The sequence below is a fragment of the Hibiscus syriacus genome, unplaced genomic scaffold (genome assembly GCF_006381635.1).
Source record: "Hibiscus syriacus cultivar Baekdansim isolate YM2019G1 unplaced genomic scaffold, ASM638163v2 tig00015919_pilon, whole genome shotgun sequence".
Taxonomy (NCBI): domain Eukaryota; kingdom Viridiplantae; phylum Streptophyta; class Magnoliopsida; order Malvales; family Malvaceae; genus Hibiscus; species Hibiscus syriacus.
The window spans coordinates 266,400-294,381 of record NW_024062375.1 but is presented as its reverse complement, the minus strand read 5'-3'; the positions used below and the strand labels follow the sequence as shown (position 1 = coordinate 294,381).

Sequence of the window (27,982 nt, the reverse complement as noted above, 5' to 3'; positions counted from 1 at the left end):
CATTAATAATTAAAATAGATGATATGAAACAAGAATAATCAATGATTGGATACATTAAGATAAGCTCTCACGATTACTTCATATCTTCGATAAAGATTGTCTCCATCTCCCAAGAAATTTTCCTTAGTACATGTTCGATAGAGTTTCAAGAAAATATTGAATTGACAAGTTGCATACATTTCACGCACCTCTTTTTAATCTCAGTTCTCAAGTCAAATAAGGGAACCTCAAGTAGCCTATAAATTTGGGCACCCTGGAAATGATTTCAAGACAAAACAATCTGATTCATAGGAAAACTAGAAATGGATAGATCAGTAATGAGCTTAAGTAGTCTTTTGGTGTTAGCTTGTTTGGTTGGTTATGGCACAGCACAAAGCGTTCAAAATGTGTCTGCTCATTGGGTCGACTTCTTTGCCAAGGAGAACGACTGGGACATGAATAAAGCTAACGATGTTTACTGCAAGATATATGATGCCGATAAGCCCTACGAATGGCGCAGCAAATATAATTGGACCCACTTCGGTGATGTCGCCGGTCTTTCGATTGACGAAGCTTGTGGCAAGTGCATCCATGTAAGTAACGCTTTCAACAACTTAGTTACTCCGATTTCAATTGAAAAAGAAAGAAAAAAAGAAGCGCATATTCATCAAGTTTTCATTACCGATGCAGGTCACAAATAGAGCGATTGGCTATGAAACAACAATGAGAATCGTTGGCCCAACCGGACATGGCCTAGAGTTGGATAAGCCGGTGTTTGATCAGCTCGACAGTGATGGGCAAGGCCAAGATGTAGGACACCTTATTGTGAGCTATAAGTTTGTGGATTGTGATCCTACACCACCAGGTCTTGGCGAGTCTAATGTCCGAGCTGATTATTCTAAAGACTACAATCCTATAGAGAATGATTGGACCTATCCTTCCCATGCCGAGTGCGCCATCAAGGATGGCGGTAAACCTGTCAAAACTGTTTTTTTCTTAAAGAGCGAGATTTCAAAAACCACGTCGTTTTTAATTATTCTCTTTACGATTGAATTTTTAATTAAAAACGATATGATTTTAGAAAACCTCTCGTTTCGAAAATTTGGAAATTCTTTTACGATAAAAAACAAATATGGTTCGAGGAGTCGCCACCAATCTTTGATTAGGGTGTGATTGGGCACCCAAAAACGTTGTCATTTTAAATAAAACTTAATTTTAATTAAAACAACAAATAGTGGTCTACATTACCAGAAAATGAGTTCGGGAGTCGGTTACGTGTGGGGAAGGATTAGCACCCCCACAACGCCCTAAATCGGTACCTAATCGATTAATTAATGTCTTTGCAACGAATTTTACAAGTTCAACTTTAATTTAATTTTTTATCCTTTAAAACAACAAAAATGTGAATTTTATAACATTCAAAACCAACGAAATAGGTTAAATTAAAATTATCAAGCCATTAGAAAGATAAAGAATATTCGATTATTTAAAAATATTGAGACCAGATCTTTAGGTCAGTTCTAACGACCTTTTCTCAACAAATTTAAATAGCCGAACATTTCTTTTTCTTTCACTCCCAAATTTTAAAGTGAAGAATCAAAATTTTTTAGTGACAATGACGGGATACACTTGTAATTTAAAATCGTCAAGAACAACTTTCCTGTAAGTTAAGAAAAATCATTCTAACAGTTTTAAATTAAAAGATTATTACCCTTAATCCGATTATGTGATCAAGTTGAGTTATGCACGTAGGGCTATCATGCAAATCATACAAAAATGATGTCATGCAAAAATTAATTAAACAAACATTAAGATTAAACATATCATTCAATGTGACATTTTAATACAAAAATTCTATTAATATTTTTCATAGCTATAAATTATAAACTATATATATATATATATTAATATGTAATGCTCAAATGTGACTTAAGTACAACAAATAAAAACATAACATCTCAAATTATACGTTTTAGGAAATAAATATACTCATTAAAATAGGGACTAAATAATATTGAACACAACTCTACTGGCTTTATTACAAATAAAATAATAATTTGGGTAAAAACTAATATTATACTATAATAAATCATGAAGCTAAAACAAAACAGCTTAACATTATAAAGGATTAATATCGAAATAAGCCCTAAACATTTAGGATTAAAAAGAAACATGCAAGAATTAAAAATCCTAATGTCTAAACAAGCAGAAACTAAATATATTACTAATTAAGGACTAAAATAAAAAGTGCGCAATATATGGAGTCAAAATTAAAAATAGGAAACATTTCGATTTGAGGACTGAAATGAACTAGAGTGAAAACTAGCATGACTCTTACATAGATAAACCCATTCGGACAAACGTGGGCTACTCTAGTTCCAAACAGAACGATGTAGTTTCAATTAAATAAACCTAAATCTAAAATTGAAACTTAACCTAATAACTAAAACATAACTCAGCCGCTCCTCACTTCTAAGCCTCCCTCTTCTTCTTTGTTCGAGAGCTTCAAAGCTCCCTAGTCTCGCAAACCACCATTCAACGTCGCCGGTGATCTAGTCTGACCAGGCGAAAACTAAAGCGTCTCTTCCTCGTTTAACCCCTACAACCGAGTGCCTAGAAGCCCTAATCTGACCCCTAACACGATCAAAGGCCCCAACTTTCCACTTTCGGTGACATGGGACCATGGATTCTGACGATGAATATTCACATAGCAAGGTAAGTTAGATCGAGACACCCCCCGTTACTCTTACTCTTTTTTTTTTTTTTTAAAAACAAATCTAAAACTAACTTATAATCTACATGCAAGCCTGGATTTGAACCTTTGAGTCCTTGGACTCTCCAGTTTCCTTTTCCGACGTTCGACCCCCACAATCCTGAACTTTCTTGACTCTGGTGACTATCAAAAAGACCCCAATTAAACTATTTTACTTCCTTTCTCTATTTGCTTATTTTTTGCTTCAGATTTTGAGTACCCTAATGACTACTGATGATGATGGGTTTCGATTGGTCATTTTGAATATTGACTTTGGTTCTTTCTTGTTTGTTTCGGATATGGGAAAAAATATGTTACAATTTTTTAGAAAAATTATCATTCAATAACAATGACAAACATCTAAGCAGCACAAGTTACACAAAACAATTCAAAGTGTTACTGCATAAGAGTCTTATTTGTTTTAGTGCAAGAAATGTTTTTAACAACATAACTAAAGCAGAACAACTTACAAAGCACAAAATGAAAGTGTATTCTTCCTCGGGTGTAGTTCAATCCCTGAGAGAATCAATGACAGCCTTGATTTTACCATGATACTTCTGTTCCCATTTTAAGAAAATAGAAACAGAAGATATCTCTTTGAGCAGCAAACGTTACCCAAGTATCTTCCCAATCTTGGCAGCGGCCGCAACGCACCGGGTAGATTCCTCCTATTTTTCGTTTCTTGTGTTTGTTAACTTCTTCCCCCCTTGGTTCCTGAATCCTCCCTCTTTTTTATCACCAAATCCCATTGCATGTTGTTGGATTAGGTAGAAGTAGGTGAATTATTTCTCTGATTTGGTGAAGTGAAATCCCGAAAGTTTAGGGATTTTCGGTTGCTTTTTTCTTTTTCTTTTTTTTTTTGACTTGGATGATAATTTTGGTGATTGATTGGTGTTTGTTGTGGATGATTTGTGCAGTATCGGTATCAAAACTGGCATGATTGGCGGCAGCAGCTAAACATATCAATTCTGGATTCGGGTCACACTTGGGGTTCGAGTTTTAATTTCTTCAAGACTGTTGTAATTGGTCTTTGTAGTTTGGGCCTGTAAACTTTGTAAAAAAATAATATTAATAATAATTATAATTTATAATAATAATAATTATAATACAATATTTATTATAATATAATATTTATTTCTCGGACAAAAACGGGTGTCTACAGCTGCCCCTCTTTGCTCATTCTTGTGTTAACAAGAATAAAGCAAAGATAAAAATGACAACGCGTTTTTGTTCCGTTCTATATCTGTGCTTTAAAATTTGATAAGTGATCCGCTCCACCCTTTCTGCTGGGGAAGTCGGACTCGAAATCGATTTGTTTCACTACTCTTTGGTGAAGGCTTAGGATTGATTTGCTTCACTACTCTTTGGTGAAGGCTTAAAATGGCCCGGAGGACTTCATCATCATGCTTGGAAGGTTTATTGATGGATTTTCTTCACTACTATTCTGTAAAGGCTTAAGATGGATTGCTTCACTCCTCTTCGGTGAAGGCTTAAGATTGCCCGGAGGACTTAATCATCATGCTCGAGAGGCTTACTGATGGATTTGCTTCACTACTCTTCTGTGAAGGCTTAAAATGGATTGCTTCACTCCTCTTCGGTGAAGGCTTAAGATTGCCCGGAGGACTTAATCATCATGCTCGGGAGGCTTACTGATGGATTTACTTCACTACTCTTCTGTGAAGGCTTAAGATGGATTGCTTCACTACTCTTCGGTGAAGGCTTAGGATGGATTGCTTCACTACTCTTCGGTGAAGGCTTAGGATTGTTTACTTCACTACTCTTCGGTGAAGGCTTAAGATGGTTTGCTTCACTACTCTTCGGTGAAGGCTTAGGATGGCCCGGAGGACTTAATAATCATGCTCGGAAGGCTTACTGATGGATTTGCTTTACTACTCTTCTGTGAAGGCTTAAGATGGATTGCTTCAATCGTCTTCGGTGAAGGCTTAAGATTGCCCTGAGGACTTAATCATCATGCTCGGAAGGCTTACTGATGGATTTGCTTCACTACTCTTCAGTGAAGGCTTAAGATTGACTTGCCCCAATCGACCGATTCGCTTCTTCATACACAAAAATATTTGTTTTTCTTCTACATCTGATGGTCATCACTTCAGAGTAATTCTTCTTATGTGGATTAGACCTCTCAATTCTTCAGGGTATCCTTCTTTAAACGTGACTCCTTACGTTTGAGGTTTGAAATTTTCCTTTCAACTTGTTGGGCTTTTGACATCATGAATCTTCTCTTTTCACTGAAAGATCTGTCAAAACCATGTGTTTATGCATGAAACACGAATGCAATTAAAAGTATTAGTGTAATACATTTTCTTTTATGCAAATGATGTTCTCATGAATGCATAAATGTTGATTCAAACTTCATTTGTCTCCAAAGTGGCGAACTCATTCTTCGTCTACTTGATCATTCCTTTCCAGGGTCGGCTTTATATACTCGTGTAGCAACTCATAGTTTTCAACTTGCATTTTTTGACGAGCCCTTTGATCTTCTTCTATCTTCTTGTCATCTTTGTTTTCTTTCTTCATTTCGAAGAAAGTGTTTTCTCTCTCGACTTCTTGCTATGGTCTGAAATAGGACTTTGTTGTCCCATTTTTGGAGACTATGTATATGATTACGCCAAACTTCATAAAGATCAATGTGATATCAGCATCCATTCTGATTTGACTCTTGCAGCACATCCCAAGAACGATCTACCCCAATTCTTCATGTCACCACATCATTTCTCATTTTAACCTTGGAGTTGCGTAGGACAACCTTCATCTTGGGCAATAGAAACAACACATGATCGTTCGTAAATCATTTGACAACATATTCATCTTTTCATGCGGCTTTTGCCCATATCTTCCAATCGGATAAGCTCTTCACATAGCATTCAGAGTTTTTGTTTGGTATTACAAGGATACCAAAACTCAGCGGAAATCACAAGAGTAATGCAACTGGTGATTGACAAAATGATCGTATACAGTAAACCCCACTGTTTCACCATTTTCACTCTTCATATACTTCTATCCCATTGGAACTATTTATTCAATTCAATGATCTTTCCACAGGTTGTCATAGATGCCCCACATTAATACCTCTAGCTGAAACAGGCCTTCACTTGTGCCCCAACGTTATCTTATATTGGTACGAGTCTTCAAAATGCCCCAACGCCTCAAATTGTAAGGCTCATTCTCAATGCCTTCTTAGTTTGAATCTTGTCATCTCAACATGATGTGGGTTCAGTCATGCCCCAACATTATCTTATACTTGTACGGGCCTTCAAAATACCCCAAAACCTTAAATTGTAAGGCTCATTCTCAATGCCTCATTGGTCTGAATCTTGTCATCTCAACATGATGTGGGTTCAGTCATGCCCCAATGTGGGTATTCATGTCTCCCTTCGTACCAAAATCTCTTGACTTTGAATGCTCAAATTCTAGTGCCGCTACACAACAGTATAGCCGAATATCTTGAGGGCTTCTCTTCATGTTTCCCTAAACACTTAAGAAGTGATCAATTCTTCTAACAAATTATCTTGCACTGATATATAAGTTGTAATATATGATTCTTCTGAATGATGAGACCATCTGCTTCAAGATTGTGGAATGCTTCACGTTCTGACATCGCTTATTCTTTTTCTCAAATAGAGGCACAATGAGCATCACCAACTCCAAGAACCTTTCACATTTGAACTGTCCTGTTTAAAAATGTTTTTCCCCTTTCTCTTATTTTAGGGAACAAATAATGAAAGAATTTATAAAACATTACCCCTTAATTCAGGCTCACAATCAAATCAAATCATAAACATGAATTCACAGAATATCAAGAGAATCAATAGCTCTTTAATGTTTTCAGGGTTATATCTCTTTGAAAAATGTCAAAATTGAGGGGTTGACTTCAGGTTGGCTTCCTATTTTCTAAGGTTTTGACCACCAAAATGTCATTTCTTTCTTGATCATTGTGAACATCGCAACATGCCCATCTTTCTTGGCTTGGTATTTTAATCGGATGCGGACAAAATGACGCAACTAGCATAATCAATTACTAGACTTTCTAGAACACTTCTATTTTAGTTCTCTGAAATATTCCATTTGTTCAAGCTCCATAGACTCCTCTAACAAAGGCAGTGCAGAAATATCGATCTAAAAATGATATTCCTGAGTGCTTATGTGAAGTTGACTATAACAGGTGTTCCTTAACTCCCTTAGTTTATCTTTACCGAAACTCCTTATTCATAAATTTGATTTAATTTGCCATTGTTTGGCTAGCTGAAATCAGCTTTATTGTAATTTGTCTTTATCGGGCTAGCTAAAGGATTCATCTCATCACAAAGTCTTTAACTTGACAATCACAGTGGAGCATACACCGAATTGCCAGGTGCCCGATCAATGTCATGGTTTGAATATAATCTATTCATAAAGCCAGGGCTTTCGAGTTTCCTCTATAACCAATTGCCTTAGCGGAATAGCTCAGCTTTATTGTATACATATAATTACATTCTGGGTATACGGATTCAATTTCTTAAGCTTGTCAAGAAAAACCTGTCATAGTCTAGGTGTTGTTGAAAGTCAGAAAATCTCATCGTTAGAGTTCAATTTCCAAGCAACTGACCTAAACTAGATTCACCTACTCGACTATTCCATCTGTAAAGATCATAATCATCATCGAACTTTCATAAAAAAAGTGTGGTCTATTCAGTTTTGTAACATCATACACAAAAGATGCCCCATGTTGTCCGCTCTTATGCATACCTGAATACCGAGCCTATGGTTCATTCCCTTATGATAGAAGAAGGCTATATCGGTCCCTGCAATAAAAAGGTATTGTATTCGATTGTATCTTCTAGGGATAAGGTCAAGGTACTTGTTTTATCAGGTTTTAACCTTGTCATATTGTCAAAGATTTATAACTCTAATCATTAAAGATCTTTTAATTTAATTGATATTCAAAGAATTTCAAGTCATAAGTTCGATTCAATGTTCACCATCCTTAAAGTAACATGAATTCATTTAAATATCATAACAAAAATTGATGAGAAAGTCCAAAAAAAACATGTTCAAACAATATGTTGCAAATGACATAAAGTTTCATGAAATGACTTCTTCCTAATTAGGATGCCCCATTATTCTTCTGATGTAGTAGCGCTTAACTCGATCGGGTGTTACACATTGCGCTCTTATGCCCTACTCGAGTTCGTCATCCATTGTTCCACCAATTATTGTGTCAACGTCCCATTTTCAACAAGCCTCTCTATCTCATTGAACAACATCCTACAATTCTCCGTAGCATGCCCCAATACCCCTAAGTGGAAATCATAGACGTTATCTCGATCATAATTGTGGGCAAAAGGGTTTGGTGGTAACTTTGTTGGCTTCAGTTTGAGGTGTTGACATTTAATCAAATGTGGGTACAAATCTGAGATAGGAATTTGGAACACCTTCAAAGTATTTTTCGATCGTGGGACTTTCTTTAGACGACTCGAGCAACCACTTGCCCCTTTTCTTTTACGACTATGAGAGCTCTGGACGTGACATTCATTCACCTCATCAGCTCTTCCCTCTTGATTTCTTGGGCTTTTTGAAGTGACTTTCAAGTTTCCTTTGCTGATTGCATCTTCAATTAATTCCCCAGCTGTCATAAGATCCTTGAAGTCATTCGTCGAATTTCGCAGCATTAACTCAAAGAAAGGAGCTGGAAGAGAATCGTGAAACATATGTGATATTTCTTCTTTTACCAAAGTAGGTTGAACTTGTGCTGCCACTCCTCTCCATCTTAGGGCATATTCTTTAAAGCTCTCAGTAGTTTTCATCCTTATCTTTTGAAGGTGGTGACGTTTTGGGGCTAAACCTTTAACATATTGAGATTGCCCCAGAAAAGCATCAGCTAGGTTGATCAATGTCTTGATATGCTCTTTGTTCAAACAATTGTACCATACTACAGCTGGCCCAGTAAGACTATCATGGAAGTAATGAATCAACAGATTATCATCATCTAAGTACCCTTCCATCTTTCTGCAAAACATTTTCAGATGAATTAGGGGGCAACTGGTGCCATCATATTTCTCAAAATTAGGCACCCTAAATTCATGTGGGATGATCAAATCATGGACCAAACTGAGTTCTCTGGCTTCTAACTCCTTGTGAGTGGCATTAACAACCTTTATATTTTTAACGGCTTCATTCAACCACTTGAATTCGTTCTCAAATTGCTCATAATTGACGAGGCTCTTCCCTTTGTTTGAGTTAGATGCTCCGGGGCAAATTATCACTCTTGATGCATTAGTATGATGACATTGATTTCCTTTATCATCCATTTTTTCTTTACCAACAGCTCGTCGTGCCAACACCTGGATCATTTGATTCGATGCGCCTTGTAGAGAACCCGATACTTGATTCCTCGTACCTTGTTGTAACCCAACCAACTGCTCTTGCAACTGATCTTGCGATTCCTTATTAGATAGCTCCATTGCTTCCATTTATTTGTCCATGATGATGAGGAAGTAGTATGAATGAATGATCTTGTTATTACTGTCACATAATCTTCCATAAGTTATTTCCATGTTTTCATAATTAATGCATATAAAATACTTAAATAAATATATGCAATGTAAATGTAAATGCTAAATGCAAGTACAAAAGGTGTCATTCCAGAGTGACCATCTTTAAAAAAAACTTTCATTGAACAAAAAGGTCCCGGTACATCAAACAAACTTTACAAATAAGGAATGGCTTTCACTCCTAACTTTTCTATCTTATTCAAAAGCCAAAGTAACTTCCACTCATGTTCGGGGGTTGAGTTATCAATCTGCTTCAATTCTCTTGCAAAACCAGCTAAATCAACTAATTTGTGAGCCAAAATGCTTGCTTGGGTCATAGCTTCTTTCATGACGTCGTCCCTTTTCTCTATCTTGAGTGCCGATTCCTGGAGCTATAGACACTACTGTTGAATCCTCCTTGTAAGAAAGTCATTTTGGTTATGAAACTTGTGCATAAGATCACTACAATCATCCATAATCCTCATCAACTTCTTGTTCTTGGCTCTAGTGGCTTCTAGCTCGGCTTTATTCTCCCGCTTGTGGCGTTGATATGAAATTTCCATGTTGGCTATGGACCTTTTTAACGTCTGAATTTTGGCTTGATATTTTCCCAAATCATTTATAGTTGTATTGCGCCTCTTTTCTGCAGTCTGTAAATCATGAAAAAACTTCTCTGCTCGACTTTCGTGCACCTTGCAGTTCTTTCTCCATTGTTCAGCATCATTCTTCAGTTTAGCGACCCCTGTTACCCACTCATCTGGGACATTCCCCATACCAGAAAAGTTAAAAGCTTGACTGATCTTTTGAAAACCATCTCGCATGGCTTCCATATCTCTACTCAACTTATCATTTTCACTCTTTAAATGGCGAATCTGAGCTTCATATTTTGGCAAACAATCTTCCTCCTGGATGTCCTTACTAATACCCTTACCTTTGGTCTCTTTTGGCTCAAACTCAACAGGACAATCTGTTACCAAACTATGTTGAGCTTTCAATTCGAACTTCAATACTCCATGATCTAGAAGATGTTGGACTCGACACTTGAAGGTAGAGCAATTCTCGATAGAATGTCCTTGAACTCCAGCATGATAATCATAACGAACATTGACATCATACCAACGTGGATATGGAGGCTGTAAAGGTTTCACATAATGTGGGGCCACTTCTCGGGCTTCTAACAGTTCATCATACAACTCTTTATATGATATTGGGGTATAATCAAAATGAGAGCCACCTCTCGACTTGGATTGAACTGGAGCTTCAAGCTTTACTTCCTCTGATGTTGGGAGTAGACTATCACACACGAACGAGTTCTGACTGCACGAATTATTTTCATCCTTCTGAACTTCTAGAGTTGCCACTATTTCCCTGGCGTTTCCAAACAGCTTGTTGATACGGACAATGATTGTGCGTGGCTTCTCATACTGGCTAGAATCAGCAGGTTCTAAAGTAGTCCCTTGTGTATCTAACATCTCGAGATTGTTTTCATTGAGCTTTCTCCTTTCTTTTGTAGAAGTCTCTCTTCCTCTGGCCAAAACATCTATTCTATCCATCATCTTCGACATCTGCTCTTTCAATTCTCTTATCTCCTTTTGCTCTTCGTCAGCCATATGATCTTCGGGTGCAGATCTCTCCACTATTCTCGAAGTTTTCTCAAGATGCCATTTCTCAGTTGTATTATAGTTTGCTTGATCATGAAACCCCTTGTCCATCATGAAAACCTTCTACTCTGATGACCACTCACAAATCAACACCTTTTGATTATGTAATGATCATGCAATGCAGACAAAAAGAAAAACCACATTAAAAACAAGTTAGTACAAATAAGATAACAAAATGACAAAAAGAAACAATAGAAAAATAAATAAATTAATAAGCTAATGCAAAAAAAAAAAAAAAGAATGCAAATGAAAATGCACGAGGTGTTAATCCCAAAAGTGACCACTTATAGAACAACCTTTCATTTAGACAACAAGAATTCAGTAAGTACACCATGTAGTCAAAATACATATGTGATTCTTCATCTCTTCATTTCCTTGAGTCGTACTCTTCATGAAATCTAGTATTGCACCTCCAAAATTGTCGGCGTATTTGATCATCTTTGATGACGTCGGATGTCCTTAAATTGAATCTTGAAATCTCCATTCTTACCTCCAATGCGAAGTGGTCTTCATGTCTTTGTGAAAGGTCTTCTTGTCCTTGGTATGGCTATATCTATCTTCTGAGGGAATCTCTCGACCTTTGCTCCTTTAAAGGAAATCTTCAATCAGCTTCAGATTTCTTCATTCATCGGACGTCTTTCTTCATGACTCATTTGAAAATCTTTGGATCTCCCGGTTTTGACTACATGGTGGAGAATTTCTTGCCTCAATATGACCAGCCTTCTTGTTAGTCAATCACTTGCGAATTAACACCCCTCGATGACATGAGGATGCAAATGCAATAAAATCACAATAATAGACATAGAACGCAAACGAGTTAGTACACATAAGATAAACAACAAGATAGTAAGCATCGTAAACATCAAATAAAACCTACCCTCACATGCTGGCTACCCAATCATGCTTTAGTTGATCCTACCCAACATGATATCTACCCACATGCTTTTTCATTTACAACAAATCCTAACCTCATGATATCTAATTCACATGCTTCGTACGGAAACTATAAAACCTAACTGCATGTTTTTCTAGTTCTCATACTTTTTGCAAAAATAAATAAATTCGAGGAAAGTGTCAGAATGAGTTTCCTCTTCATGTCTGTGAACAGAGATTCAACGTAAGATGGGCAGAGGTTTGGTAATACTAACATGGTCCTCGAATTGTCTTTTGCTGGTGCCCCCTTGGGCTTGTCAGACCCTCGATCCTCACCCATTATAGGCTTAAACGAGTCAAGTTCAATTCGAGAGGATACATTTCCCTATGTCCATGCGAGGAAACTCAATGTTTCGCTCGTAAACATAAGGCATGTACCCCAGAGGTTACTTGCTAAAGCCCATGCGGAGAAAAGTAATTTTTCTCACGTAAGCGTAGCGTTCACCTCTACTTAACGGGTCAGAGCACAGTTAGAAAGCTCTAAAAATCGAAAGGTTATAGCGACAGTGGGGGAAAACTCATAATCTTTTGCCTCGATCCAAGAAAAACAACATACAAAAATAAAGGTCAGAAAGCTAAAACATGTAAATCACACGTTAGTACAACTATTTATTTGTTAATCAAATTACAAATTAAAATGCAAACAAAAAATTTAAAACAAACAAAGGATAAAAACCAAATTAGAACGAACTTATAACTTTCATTTGCAAAGACAATTAATTAATCGACTATCGGTCTGGCTCTCTAAAAAAACTCCTCAGTGGAGTCGCCAAGCTGTCGAAACTATTTTTTTCTTAAAGAGCAAGATTTCAAAAACCACGTCATTTTTAATTATTCTCTTTACGATTGAATTTTTAATTAAAAACGATGCGATTTTAGAAAACATCTCGTTTCGAAAATTTGAAAATTCTTTTACGATAAAAAACAAATACGGTTCGAGGAGTCGCCACCAATATTTGATTAGGGTGTGATTGGGCACCAAAAAACGTTGTCATTTTAAATAAAACTTAATTTTAATTAAAACAACAAATAGTGGTATACATTACCATAAAATGAGTTCGGGAGTCGGTTACGCGTGGGGAAGGATTAGCACCCCCACAACGCCCTAAATCGGTACCTAATCGATTAATTAATGTCTTTGCAACGAATTTTACAAGTTCAACTTTAATTTAATTTTTGATCCTTTAAAACAACAAAAATGTGAATTTTATAACATTCAAAAGCAACGAAATATGTTAAATTAAAATTACCAAGCCATTAGAAAGATAAAGAATATTCGATTATTTAAAAATATTGAGAACAGATCTTTAGGTCAGTTCTAACGACCTTTTCTCAACAAATTTAAATAGCCGAACATTTCTTTTTCTTTCACTCCCAAATTTTAAAGTGAAGAATCAAATTTTTTTAGTGACAATGACATGATACACTTGTAATTTAAAATCGTCAAGAACAACTTTCCCGTAAGTTAAGAAAAACCATTCTGACAATTTCAAATTAAAAGGGTATTACCCTTAATCCGATTATGTGATCAAGTTGAGTTATGCACGTGGGGCTATCATGCAAATCATACAAAAATGATGTCATGCAAAAATTAATTAAACAAACATTAAGATTAAACATATCATTTAATGTGACATTTAATACAAAAATTCTATTAATATTTTTCATAGCTATAAATTATAAACTATATATATATTAATATGTAATGCACAAATGTAACTTAAGTACAACAAATAAAAACATAACATCTCAAATTATACGTTTTAGGAAATAAATATACTCATTAAAATAGGGACTAAATAATATTGAACACAACTCTACTGGCTTTATTACAAATAAAATAATAATTTGGGTAAAAACTAATATTATACTATAATAAATCATGAAGCTAAAACAAAACAGCTTAACATTATAAAGGATTAATATCGAAATAAGCCCTAAACATTTAAGATTAAAAAAAACATGCAAGAATTAAAAGTCCTAATGTCTAAACAAGCAGAAACTAAATATATTACTAATTAAGGACTAAAATAAAAAGTGCGCAATATATGGAGTCAAAATTAAAAATAGGAAACATTTCGATTTGAGGACTGAAATGAACTAGAGTGGAAACTAGCATGACTCTTACATAGATAAACCCATTCGGACAAAAGGTGGGCTACTCTAGTTCCAAACAGAACGATGTAGTTTCAATTAAATAAACCTAAATCTAAAACTGAAACTTAACCTAATAACTAAAACATAACTCAGCCGCTCCTCACTTCTAAGCCTCCCTCTTCTTCTTTGTTCGAGAGCTTCAAAGCTCTCTAGTCTCGCAAACCACCATTCAACGTCGCTGGTGATCAGGTAAGCTCTAGTCTGACCAGGCGAAAACTAAAGCTCCTCTTCCTCGTTTAACCCCTACAACCGAGTGCCTAGAAGCCCCAATCCAACCCCTAACATGATAAAAGGCCCCGACTTTCCACTTCCGGTGACCTGGGACCATGGATTCTAACGATGAACATTCACATAGCAAGGTAAGTTAGATCGAGACACCCCCCCGTTACTCTTACTCTTTTTTATTTTTTTTTCAAAACAAATCTAAAACTAACTTATAATCATGCAAGCCTGGATTTGAACCTTTGAGTCCTTGGACTCTCCGGTTTCCTTTTCCGACGTTCGACCCCCACAATCCCGAACTTTCTTGACTCTGGTGGCTATCAAAAGACCCTAGGTAAACTATTTTACTTCCTTTCTCTATTTGCTTATTTTTCGCTTCAGATTTTGAGTACCCTAATGACTACTGATGATGATGGGTTTTGATTGGTCGTTTTGAATAATGACTTTGGTTCTTTCTTGTTTGTTTCGGATATGGGAAAAAATATGTTCCAATTTTTTAGAACAATTATCATTTAATAACAATGACAAACATCTAAGCAGCACAAGTTACACAAAACAATTCAAAGTGTTACTGCATAAGAGTCTTATTTGTTTTAGTGCAAGAAATGTTTTTAACAACATAACTGAAGCAGAACAGCTTACCAAGCACAAACTGAAAGTGTATTCTTCCTCGGGTGTAGTTCAATCCCTGAGAATCAATGACAGTCTTGATTTTACCATGATACTTCTGTTCTCATTTTAAGAAAATAGAAACAGAAGATATCTCTTTGAGCAGCAAACGTTCCCCAAGTATCTTCCCAATCTTCGCAGCGGCCGCAACGCCCCGGGTAGATTCCTCCTATTTTTCGTTTCTTGTGTTTGTTAACTTCTTCCCCCCTTGGTTCCTGAATCCTCCCTCCTTTTTATCGCCAAATCCCATTGTATGTTGTTGGATTAGGTAGAAGTAAGTGAATTATTTCTCTGATTTGGTGAAGTGAAATCCCGAAAGTTTAGGGATTTTCGGTTGCTTTTTTCTTTTTCTTTTTTTTTTTTTTGACTTGGATGATAATTTTGGTGATTGATTGGTGTTTGATGTGGATGATTTGTGCAGTATCGGCATAAAAAATGGCATGATTGGCGGCAGCAGCTAAACAGATCAATTCTGGATTCGGGTCACACTTGGGCTCCGGGTTTTAATTTCTTCAAGACTGTTGTAATTGGTCTTTGTAGTTTGGGCCTGTAAACGTTGTAAAATAATAATATTAATAATAATTATAATTTTATAATAATAAAAATTATAATATAATAATTATTATAATATAATATTTATTTCTCGGACAAAAACGGGTGCCTACAAAACCCTTGGAGTGGCGCAAAAGATATGATTGGACGGGGTACTGCGGAAAGTATAAAACTTTGAACCCGGAAGACAACTGTGGCAAGTGCTTAAAGGTAACCAACACAGACACGAAAGATTCGGTAACAGTGAGTATCATGGATACATGCGGCGGAGAAGTGGAAGCCTTGGTGTTGAACTACGAAACAGCTTTTAAACCGATTGACACTGGCGGCAAAGGGCATGAAGCAGGCTATCTTACTGTGGACTATGAATTTGTGGAGTGTGACGACGATGTTCTTGTCTATTCCCAGTAACTTTGCTTTATATTAATTACCAAAGGCTTGAGATCTCCCACTCCATTTCACATGAATCTTGTCAGTGTAAAAACCTGTGTAATAAACATGATAATGCGGAATCATAAATTCCGCTTGCAGATTGTAACATGAGATAAATAAGAAGTGGGATTGTGCCAACTGCTTAGGATTTCGTTTCTATAAATGGAATTATATGAGCTTTATAGATATTGAAATTTAAGTATTATATTTGAAGATGACTACACTTCCAATTACACTTCAATAACACTTTCGATCGGATAATAATTTAATATAACTGAATGTTATATCAAACACAAATCAATCATCTTTTATGCAAAGATGATAGCATTAGTTTGGTGCAAGGCATTGAAAGAAATTAACTTCCTAGATGAGAAGCTGTGGTAGAAATGATCTGGGGCATGAGCTGATTCGAGTGACGTTCAGATTAGATTGAAGGTAATTTGGCAGCCTCCTTGCATGGGTCAGATGAAGTTTAAGGTGGATGGGGCAGCTTTGAAGGATGCAGCAGGTTGTGGGGTGTGTTAAGATCAGCAGCTGGGTATGTGGTGGTAATGTTTTTTGGGCCCATCTCATGTGTTAATTCTGATTTTGCCGAGCTATTAGCTATCAAAACTGCCTTAGAGATATTTAATGAGTTTAGCTGGTTTGGGGAGACTGAGCTGATTATAGAATCTGATTCGAAAGTAACATTGAACTGGGTTCATTCCTCCCTCATTCGCCCTTGGAGGTGGCGAGCTTTATTTGAAGAGATTGATCGAAGATTAGTGACTGTAGGGAAGGTACAAACTTGTATATACTCCTAGGATATGCAACAACATGGCAGATTACCTCGCGAAAATCGGAACAAGCAGACAAGAAATGTTTAAAGCCTGTTGGTAAGATAGTCTTCGGCTCTGTGTCTGTATGCCCTGCTTAGTTTAAAGCCTATATGCTTTGCTTAGCTGGTCTTATCTAGTAGGATTACTGGGTTGTTTGGTAGCATGAAGTTATGTTGGTTGCTCTTTGTTATCAACTTCTTTTCGTGTTGACTGTCTGGTGTTGTTTTGTACGTTATGTTTATGAAGATTATTGCCTAGTTTTGGCATAATGAGAGCCCATGTATATTTTTTGGACCGGTTGTATGTATCCCAACCTTGGAGTACTCTTTTCCCCTATTTAGGCTAAGAGGAGTTTTTAATGAGGCTCTCGGTTGGAGTTTAAAAATTACATGTTGCTGAGTAAAAAAAAAAATCAAATAAGGCTTAAGATAAAATGGAAACAACGTTCATAAGAATTTCATTTAATGACACCTGAAATGATATTCATTGAAATTATCTGGAGTCCACACTTCACTAAATCATCTGAACACATCTGATCGACCGAAAACTCGAACCAAAAGGAATTTAATGATACATCTGAAGCATTTATGGAATAAAACTTACGGAACTCAAATTCATAAATCTTGGTTTTTAAGATTTCAAATTATTACAATCTCAGACCGAACAACTTCTCTCTCGACATACGCATGGATTATCACAATGTTGGCTCTTACAAGAATCTGTTACACAATTTCGAGATTTAGTTCTGCCATTGAACTCTATAGAAAATCGACTAAGTAACATCATTTTTAAAAATCATGGGAAGAAAATTATCAAAGCTGAGAAGACACTGACTTGTCGAAACATTAAAGAGCTCTATCGAATCACTCTAATTTTAGAACACACACAAAAACATCATCAATGAAATCAACCATAAAAAATGATAAGATCACATTGGAGCATCAGATTTAGAAAATTTGCAGAGGTGTCTATCAGAACGATTGACCTCAAAGGTACAGTAGAGAACTTTCGATTGATAGGAACCAGATGGAGGACCACTTTGATTATCATATAGGTTTTGCTAAACTTGCTTACACAGGTCATCGACTTAGTGAGTAAACACACACTTTTCTTTCACAATGACTTGATCAACTGACTCTGGTTCACACACGAAATTTTAGTAATTAACTGTTCATTTTCATCATGATATGTATATTTTGCTTTCGTTGTGCACTCCACTATTTGAGACATGACTGAGGGAGAACTTACAACTTTATTTTACAACCACGACATTGACTAAAGAAAGATATTCGAATCAACTCATTTTTTTAGGAATCAACTATTGCTTAATTTGTCGAAATTTCAATTCCACACATATCTTATCACTTAAGTACTAACTTTTGCATTGTAACCTCACGATATAACTTTTAATCAGCGTTTTCACTTTTGTTTTGACATTTTTTGTAACACTCTGAAAATTGGTGTAGAATTTTTTCGACGTCTATCAATTGGAAAAGTCCGTGAAAAAGATTTAATAACTAAAATGGAAGAAGTGAAGAATTTAAAAAAAAATTAGTGAAACTGGTAAAACTTAGGTGTCAAAGTGAAAACAAAGAATAAATTAAATGGCTAGTAATTAATTAGAACATAATAAATTGCAAGTGGTGGAGAGATGGATGACTAAATGGTGTAATTTCTTTGAATTTCTTTAATTTTACTTCAAAGTAAGCAAACCCAGTTGCCAAGAAACATAGAAAGCCTTTAGAAGCATGTCATCATTTTCAACCTAAGAGAAAACTCCATTGTTGCCGTGAGAAGCCTTATAACCCTAAAACGTCTCTCTAAAAATTAAAGACCTTTCTTTTACCCGATTTAGAAATTGATTACATATTTAGAATTTGTATGCTATAATTTTCATTGGTAGTGTCAATTTCAAGTTTAGGTAAGTTGATTCAAAACCCTAAATGAGATTCAAGTTAGGGTTCATAGCAAAATCAAGGGATTTTGCTTAATTTGATCATTTTTGTTGATTAAGTGTTCTTATACCTTTCTAGTGCAAGAAGGAACGGTGGAAGCCATCACTCCAAGAGGAAAAGCTAAGGTTATCGGGAGTGGATAATCGAGCTAAACCGAGCTACTTCAGTTAAGGTGAGTGTAGTCCTTATTCTTTGTGCTAATATGTATTTTAGGTCATAACCTTGTAGGTTATATCTATGTGAATTATTGGCTCACCTAGAGCATCAAAGGATGGCAACTTGTGCAAGTGGATATGTTGGTAAGATTGGTAAGTTTTGTGCATTTGATTGTTATTGAAACATGTTATGTATATTCATATGTATATGATGATGTCGGAGAGTTGCTTCAGACTTAATTCAAGCCTGTGAGATGAAATGTGTTTATTGTAAGTTATGTGTTAAATTGAAAGTACTCATGGTTAGCATATCGATTTTGAGATACAATTGGCATGCTATATGATCCATAGTGTTTATACGAGTATTGTTTGGACTTGGGTACCATTAGTGACAGAGGGATGATGATTTGGTCAGACTTATGTCTTTCGCAATTATAGAAGGATTGATCATTACGTGGGCTATATGCATAATCGGAAGTGAGAACAGGATTCGTATACCAATTGTTCGAAAGTGTTCCATCAGGCTTATGTTTAATGAATTTAACATGATATTGCATGACCACTGTTGTGCTTAATGTTAAAGATGAAAAGAATGCTATGTTAATACTATGATCATTGAACTTGTCATCCTAGGTAATGATATGTTTATGATTATCTCATTAAACTATATAAATTTACCTTGTGTGTTTCAGTAATTTCAAGACATCACTCTACTGAAAGGATTCAGGATTGCGGTTAAGGGTTGCAAGTCATCATCTTTTGGTCATGTAAATTTCTTGCTAAAAACTTATCGAATGGTTACTTTGTAAACCAATGTTATTTTGTGATACATGTTGAAATGTATATTTTGTATTGTTATTTGGTATGATGACGATGTTGAAAAGATTAGTGGAGCTCAAAATCCGGCAGACATGTTAACAAAGACGGTGACTACGGACAAACTGAAGTTGTGTTCAGCTTCAGTTGGCATGCTAGAGTAACAATACCAGAAATGCTGCATCGATCAAAGTGTGAAGACAGATTAAAATCAGTCTTCAAGTGGGAGATTGTTGAAAGTCAATTAAGGGGGCAAACAAAGTCAATTAAGGGGGGCATCGAATTCGGTGGATTGGGCACCGAATTCTGTGGATTGGGCACCGAATTCGGTGCATTTAATTTTTGTTGAAAATTGTAATGAGGGAATTGCATTTTAGTCCCTGCACTTTAGGGTATTTACAAGATTAGTCATTAAGCTTCAACTACAAATACCCTAACCCATTTAGCTTCAAAATCATCTCAAATCATTTCTTTCTCCCAATACTAAAGAGTTTAGAGTAAACACCTGTAAATTTTCTCTCTTTAGTGAAAGATCTGCAGCAGTCCGGAGACGTATAAATAATTGGCTGAACTCCGTTATCATTTTCGGGTATTATTTTTCCGCTTTTATTTCGCATTCTCACTAATATTGTTATAGGAAAATTACTCGTTTATTTCTCAACAATTGGTATCAAGAGCTTTTGGTGGTAAATTTTGTCACTTTTTCTATGAGGTTATTATTCACATGAATAATAAATTTTATGAATAGTAAAATTTGGTCGGAGATACAAATTTGTCGACGGAGGTATTCTAATACATGGTGGTTCGCAAGAATTGTCAGAAACAATCCAAAAGAAGCCAGATTCGAGTGGGAGCGATAGCTGCAGACGAAGGGAAGGTGAAAATTGAGAAGTTCGATGGTGCAGACTTTGGCTTTTGGAAGATGCAAATTGAAGATTTTCTGTACTAGAAAAATCTATATCAACCTCTCTCAGGAAAGCAACCAGAGGGCATGAAGAATGAAGACTGGGCTCTTCTCGACAGACACGCCCTCGGAGTTATCCGACTGACGTTATCTCGCAATGTTGCTTTCAACATAGCAAAGGAAAAGACCACGGCGGGTCTTATGGCGGCTCTCTGCAGTATGTATGAGAAGCCATCGACCTCAAACAAAGTTCACTTGATGAGGTAATTATTCAATTTGCGGATGGCAGAAGGGGCATCAGTGGCTCAACACCTAAATGAACTCAACACAATCACAACCCAGTTTAGTTCCGTTGAAATTGAATTTGATGATGAAGTTCGAGCTTTAATTCTCTTATCATCTATACCAGACAGTTGGAATGTTACTGTTACAGCAGTCAGTAGCTCGTCGGGAAACAGTAAATTGAAATTCGACTTCGGGATCTGGTATTGAGTGAAGAAATTCGACGGAGAGAATCGGGTGAAGCATCAAGCTCCTCAGCCTTGCACACAGAGTCTAGAGGGAGAACTTCAGAAAGAAATTCAAATCGTGGCAGATCGAAATCCAGAAGGGGAAAATCAAGAACGAGAAAGAAAGATTTTAACTGTTATAATTGTGGCAAGAAGGGTTACTTTAAAAGAGATTGTCGAGCACCAAAGAAAGATATTGGCGCACATGAATCTGCCAACATGACAGAGGAGATAGGTGATGACATGATTCTAAGTGTCAACAGTCTGATTGAATCATGGATCTTGGATTCAGGGGCATATTTCCACTCAACCCCATGCCAAGAAATCATGGAGAACTATGTCAGTGGTGCTTTTGGGAATGTTCATCTAGCTGATAATGAAACCTTGAAGATCGTCGGAAAAGGAGACATCCGATTAAAGTTTCCAAACCAGACCACCTTGAAGCTGAAAAGAGTGAGACATATTCCTGACCTCAAAAGAAATTTGATTTCTGTAGGACAGGTTGATGGAGAATGATATAGTACAACCTTTTCAGGCTGTGAATGGAAGATTACCAAAGGAGCACTCGTCATTGCTCGTGGTAAGAAGACTGGTACGCTCTATGTAACCTCAAATTTAGAGAATATCATTGCAGTAGTAGATGCTGATGGAAAATCAAACATATGACACCAAAGACTTGGCCATATGAGCAAGAAATGGATGAAGACACTTTTGTCAAAAGGGAAGATGCCAGATCTAAAGAGTATAGATGTCAGACTATGTGAGATTGCATATTTGGCAAACCAAAGAATGTTAGTTTTGCAAAGATTGACAAGACACCCAAGGCAGAAAAGTTAGAGTTGGTTCATACTGATGTATGGGGACCATCTCCAGTTCCATCTCTTGCAGGCTCACTTTATTATGTCACCTTCATCAATGATTCTACAAGGAAGGTGTGGGTTTATTTTCTGAAGAAGAAATCAGAAGTCTTTGATACCTTCAGAAAATGGAAGGCCATGGTGGAAAATGAGACTGGTTTGAAAGTCAAGCGGTTGAGGTTTGATAATGGAGGAGAGTACAGAAATAGTAGATTCAGAGACTTTTGCGTAAATAATGGGATCAAGATGGAGACAAAAGTTCCCATGACACCACAGCAGAATGGCGTAGCAGAGCGCATGAACAAAACTCTGAATGAACGTGCCAGAAGCATGAGGATACATGTCGGCTTGCCTAAATTGCTATGGGCTGAAGCTATCAACACTGCAACTTACCTGATCAACCGTGGGCCCTCAGTTCCTTTGGATGGTGGAATACCAGAGGAAGTTTGAAGCAGAAAAGAAATAAACCTTTCACACTTAAGAGTGTTTGGTTATATTTCTTATGTACACATAAATTCTGCTGAAAGAAGTAAACTTGATGCTAAGTCCAACAAATGTGTCTTTGTTGGTTATGGATGATGAGTTTTGGTTACCGGTTTTGGGACTATGGAAATCGAAAGATCATCAGAAGCAGAGACGTCATTTTCAATGAGAATGTGATGTACAAAGACAGGTCAACCATAGAATCAAGTAGCTCCAATACCGAAGCTGAAAAAAAGGAATTTGTTGAGTTCGAGGAGATTTCTGGAAATGATGTTCAAATCAGTCTTGAAGCAGTTCAAGAAGAACCAGGCACACTAGAACTGAGACGCTCCTCCTGAATTCCTAAACCAACCCAGCGTTATTCTCCTTCTTTGCACTACTTGTTGCTTACTGACAACGGGGAACCAGAGTGCTATGATGAAGCAATGCAGGTGGAGGATTCAGTCAAGTGGGAGTCTTCTATGAAAGATGAGATGGACTCGCTTATGTCAAATCAGACGTGGGAATTAACTGAATTACCACCAGGCAAGAAAGCGCTCCATAACAAGTGGATTTACAAGATCAAAGAAGAGCACGATGGGAGCAAACGCTACAAAGCAAGATTTGTTGTCAAAGGTTTTCAGCAAAAAGAAGGTATTGACTACAATGAAATTTTCTCTCCAGTCGTGAAGCTGTCTACAATCAGACTGGTGTTGAAAATTGTAGCTGCAAAAAATCTACATCTTGAGCAGTTAGATGTAAAGACAGTTTTCCTTCATAGTGATTTGGAGGAAGAATCTATATGAGGCAGCCAGAAGGCTTTATAGAGGCATACAAGAAAAACCTGGTATGTAGGTTGAAGAAGAGCTTGTATGGTTTAAAACAAGCTCTTAGACAGTGGTACAAGAAGTTCGATAGTTTCATGGGTAGCAATGGTTTTACCAGATGCCAAGCATATCATTGTTGCTACATCAAGAAGTTCGACAACAGCTTCATTATTTTATTGTTGTACGTTGATCACATGCTCGTTGCAGGCTCAGACATGCAAGATATTATAAACTTGAAGCAAAAATTGTCGAAGCAGTTTGCAATGAAAGATCTGGGCGTTGCAAAGTAAATTCTTGGGATGAGGATTAAGAGAGACACAAAGTCAGGGACTCTGATATTATCACAGGCTGAGTACATCCACAAAGTACTCTCCAGGTTTAACATGCAAGATGTTAAACCAGTAAGTACACCTTTAGGTGTTCATTTTAGACTCTCCAAAGAACAATCACCAAAGACGGAAGAGGAACATGCACACATAGTGAAGGTGCCGTATGCCTCAGCAATTGGAAGTCTGATGTATGCCATGGTTTATACTAGACCAGATATTTCTCATGTAGTGGGAGCTGTTAGCAGGTACATGAATAATTCGGGCAAGGTACACTGGGAAGCAGTCAAATGGATCCTCAGATATCTACGGGGTACTACAAACAAATCACTTTGTTTCAAAGGTGAAGATACGATACTGATAGGCTATGTAGATGCTGACTTAGCCGGAAATGTTAACATCAGAAGAAGCACTACAGTGTATGTCTATACTCTAGGAGGTACTGCAGTGAGTTGGGTTTCTCAACTATAGAAGATAGTTGCTCTCTCCACAACTGAAGCAGAATATGTCGCTATTACGGAAGCCATCAAGGAGATGGTTTGGCTCCAAAGTTTCTTGGAAGAGTTAGGCAAAAAACAAGAAAATAATGTCTTGTATTGCGATAGTCAAAGTGGCATCCATCTAGCGAAGAATCCGTCTTTTAATTCCAGGATGAAGCACATATAATTGCGATATCATTTTATCCGGTCTCTTCTGGAAGATGGGATTTTGAAACTTGAAAAGATTAGTGGAGCTCAAAATCCGGCAGACATGTTAACAAAGACAGTGACTACGGACAAACTGAAGTTGTGTTCAGCTTCAGTTGGCATGCTAGAGTAACAAGACCAGAAATGTTGTTGCATCGATCGAAGTGTGAAGACAGATAAAATCAGTCTTCAAGTGGGAGATTATTGAAAGTCAATTAAGGAGGAAAACAAAGTCAATTAAGGGGGGCACCGAATTCGGTGGATTGGGCATCGAATTCGGTGCATTTAATTTTTGTTAAAAATTGTAATGGGGGAATTGTATTTTAGTCCCTGCACTTTAGTGTATTTACAAGATTAGTCCTTAAGCTTCAACTATAAATACCCTAACCCATTTAGCTTCAAAATATCCCAAATCATTTCTTTCTCCCAATACTAAAGAGTTTAGAGAGCTTTCTTGTGAGTTGTGAGTGTTTTGTAAACACCTGTAAATTTTATCTCTTTAGTAAAAGATCTGCAGCAGTCCGGAGACGTAGGCATAATTGGCTGAACTCCGTTATCATTTTCGGGTATTATTTTTCCGCTTTTATTTTGAATTCTCACTAATCTGGGTATAGGGAAATTACTCGTTTTATTTCCCAACAGATGTCATGCCATATGTTTTGTATAAACATGTTAAAGTTATGTTTAGAGTATGTATGTGCTACAAGAAGGATCAAATGGCAAGGAGAAACGTATGTTATGTATTTGGTACCTATTTAAGCTTACAAGGTACTCGTTTGTTGAAACATGGTTGAAATGGATTTTACGTTGCATATTTGTATGTTATTACATGATATATGAGTTGCATATAACGTAGGCTAAGTTTAGTGCACGCTAAAGTATGTTTGAAATGTAATTTTGACTATTCGGTGCATATGGTATCAATACTAGAATAGAGTGTACTGATACTATAGACTTAAAATGAAACTTCAAGGTAATTTTTGATATCAGTACTAACATATGATATTGATACTATCCTGGTGGTATCGATAGAAAATGTCCAGTATCGATACTTGTGTATTAAAAAGTACCTTAAACCCTAAACTAGTATTAAACACCACATTCTGGTATTGATATTATAATTGGGTTAGAAGTTTAAAAAATAAATTAGGTATCGATACCAACTCAAAAACGTTATCAACATTAGATGAACAATATCGATATCAACTTAGATTCTTCATATTTTTCTGATATGCACTTTTTGGTGCCTAAGAACGATTCAAGAGTGCTTGATTTTATGGTCAAAAATAATTTCCTCGTACGTTTAGAGGATCATATCATATTCTTTATAAGAATCAATATTGCATTTTGGAGGTATAGTCATGTTCTTAAGGTACAATGTGCAAGAGGAATTCATGTTGGCACAAACACAATCCCACTTCTTATTAATCTCATGTTATAATGAACAAGAGGAATTCATGATTCCGCGGTAACATGCTTATTACACAAAGGTTTTTCACATAGATACGTTGTACATCGTTCAAGTGAAATGAAGTGGGAATTCTCAAGTCTATAAAGTTACTGTGAATAGATGAGAAGTGGGGAATCCACATCTCCATCACACTTCACAAATTCATAGTCCACAGTAAGATGACCTTCTTTTCTCCCTTCCCCATTAGTGTCGATAGGTTTAAAAGCTGTTTCGTAGTTCAACACCAAGGCTTGCGTTTCTCTGCGCATGTGTCCATGATTCTCACTGTTACCGAATCTTTCGTGTCTGTGTTGGTTACCTTCATTCGAGAGCCAAGATTAGATTAAACTATATATAGGCATAGGAATTATTTGAAGTCTAAGAATATATATATATTCGATACCTTTAAGCACTTTCCACAGTTTTCTTCCGGGTTGGAAGCTTTATAGTACTTCCCACAGTAAGCCGTCCACCCATATCTTTTGCGCCACTCCAAGGGTTTATCGCCGTCCTTGGCGGCGCACTCGGCATGTGAAGGATAGGCCCATTTATTCTCTTCAGGGTTGTAGTTAGAAAAATCAGCTTTGACATTAGACTCGCCAGGACCTGCTGGGGTAGGATCACAATCCACAAACTTATAGTTCACAACAAGGTTTCCTCCATGGCTTTGCCCATCGCTGTCAAGCTGATCAAACGCTGGCTTATCCAACTCTAGGCCTTGTCCGGTTGTACCAACGATTCTCACTGTTATTTCATTGCCGTTCGCCGTGTTTGTCACCTGCATCGGAAATGAAAACATGATGAATATGTGCTTCCCTTTTCTTTTGTTTTTCAATTATCCGGTAAAATATTTGAAACCAGATAAACTAAGATGATGAAAAAGTTACTTACATGAATGCACTTGCCACAACTCTGTTCAAGATCACCAAGATCACCGATGTTGGTCCAATAATATTTGCTGCGCCATTCGTAGGGCTTATCGGCATCATATTTCTTGCACGCAACATCGTGAGCTTTATTCATGTCCCAGTCCATCTCCTTCGCTAAGAATTCGATCCAATGAGCAGACACTTTTTGACGACTTTGTGCTGCGCCAGAACCCACCAGACAAGCTAACACCAAAACACTTAAGCTCATTACCGATCTCTCCATTTCTAGTTTTCCTATGAATCAGATTGTTTTGTGTTGAAATCATTTCCAGGAGCTCAAATTTATAGGCAAGTTGAGGTTCCCTTTTTAGACTTGAGATTAAAAGGACCACGTGAAATGTATGTAACTTGTCAATTCAATTATTTGTTCAACTCTATCAGACAGATCCAGAAATATATTTTATGATGGGCACACCACACACATGTATTAATAACACAAAATTTTTGTATGAGATGAGCACAAATAAAATTTTAAGGTAGACACAATTAATAAAATAAATGACTAATAAAAAAAATTCATATTTCAGGTGTACATCCTTATATAAGGGTGAATCCGCTCACTCATCAGACATGTACATTTTTCTACTAGTGTTTGCGGAAAACCTTTTCTTTTTCAGTCCACCAATTAATTGTCCTTCTAAGGTAGATTATTATCAGGTATATTAGTGGTGATTTATTTTTACAAGCATAATTAAAATGGTGACAAGTGTCTTATTATTTTATTTTTAATTCTTAAATTTATAATAAGATCACCTGTCATAATTCTACGGGTTAAGCACACAAATGATCATTAAACTATGTTAAAATAATCTTTTCAGCCATTGAAATTTTAAAAGTTATAAAATAATCACTAAACTTATCTAATTGTTACAAAATTTTCATTGCATGTTATTTGATAAATTTAAGGACCATTTTGTAACAGTTTAATGAGTTTTGATAACCATGCTGTGCTAGTTTGATAAATTTTAATGGTCATTTTATAATAATTCGATAAGTTCAATTATCTTTTTGTAACTTTTAAAACTTAAATGAACGAAAAGATCATTTCAATATAGTTCTATGTGAAACGACCCGCATTTCTGAGTCAATATTCGAGCATTGACCCAAAGTTCAATTGAATAGATTAAATATGGTATGGAGGTTCCATGGGTCGAATTTATGGAGGTTCCTTCATAATCCATATTTTCTTTTTCTTTTTTCTCTACATTCTTGCTAGCATAGATAAAGGCTCTATCTTTCACCACTCTCCTATGATCCGAAATTTAGAAATAAGATTCATGGTATATGGATCATAAGTTTTAAAATGAGTTCACCACTTCTTTAATTCTTCTTTAATGGTTATAAACATATTTAATGTTTTGAAAGAGTTTGAGCTTCAAAAATTTTCTCCCATAATTTTCATCG

The 27,982-nt window shown here is 36.4% G+C and overlaps 2 protein-coding genes and 1 long non-coding RNA gene across 3 annotated transcripts; 2 read left to right on the top strand and 1 right to left on the bottom strand.

Annotated features, from left to right (window-relative positions):
- The first annotated feature begins 302 nt into the window (after window positions 1-302).
- LOC120208143 (pathogenesis-related protein PR-4B-like) lies at window positions 303-2,375 on the top strand. The gene is made up of 3 exons (XM_039207488.1): window positions 303-572; window positions 670-966; window positions 2,322-2,375. Exons 1-3 carry the CDS (start codon window positions 303-305, stop codon window positions 2,373-2,375), a joined length of 621 nt encoding a protein of 206 aa, XP_039063419.1.
- An 11,717-nt stretch (window positions 2,376-14,092) lies between these two features.
- LOC120208152 lies at window positions 14,093-15,468 on the top strand. The gene is made up of 3 exons (XR_005524271.1): window positions 14,093-14,368; window positions 14,459-14,565; window positions 15,322-15,468. It is a non-coding gene; the product is annotated as an uncharacterized LOC120208152 (long non-coding RNA).
- Window positions 15,469-25,618: 10,150 nt separating this feature from the next.
- Window positions 25,619-26,844, bottom strand: LOC120208133 (pathogenesis-related protein P2-like). The gene is made up of 3 exons (XM_039207480.1): window positions 26,541-26,844; window positions 26,053-26,427; window positions 25,619-25,968 (listed from the first exon to the last, which is right to left on the bottom strand). The coding sequence occupies exons 1-3, from the start codon at window positions 26,799-26,801 to the stop codon at window positions 25,888-25,890; spliced, it is 717 nt and encodes a 238-aa protein (XP_039063411.1). The 5' UTR covers window positions 26,802-26,844; the 3' UTR covers window positions 25,619-25,887.
- Between the last annotated feature and the right edge of the window lie 1,138 nt (window positions 26,845-27,982).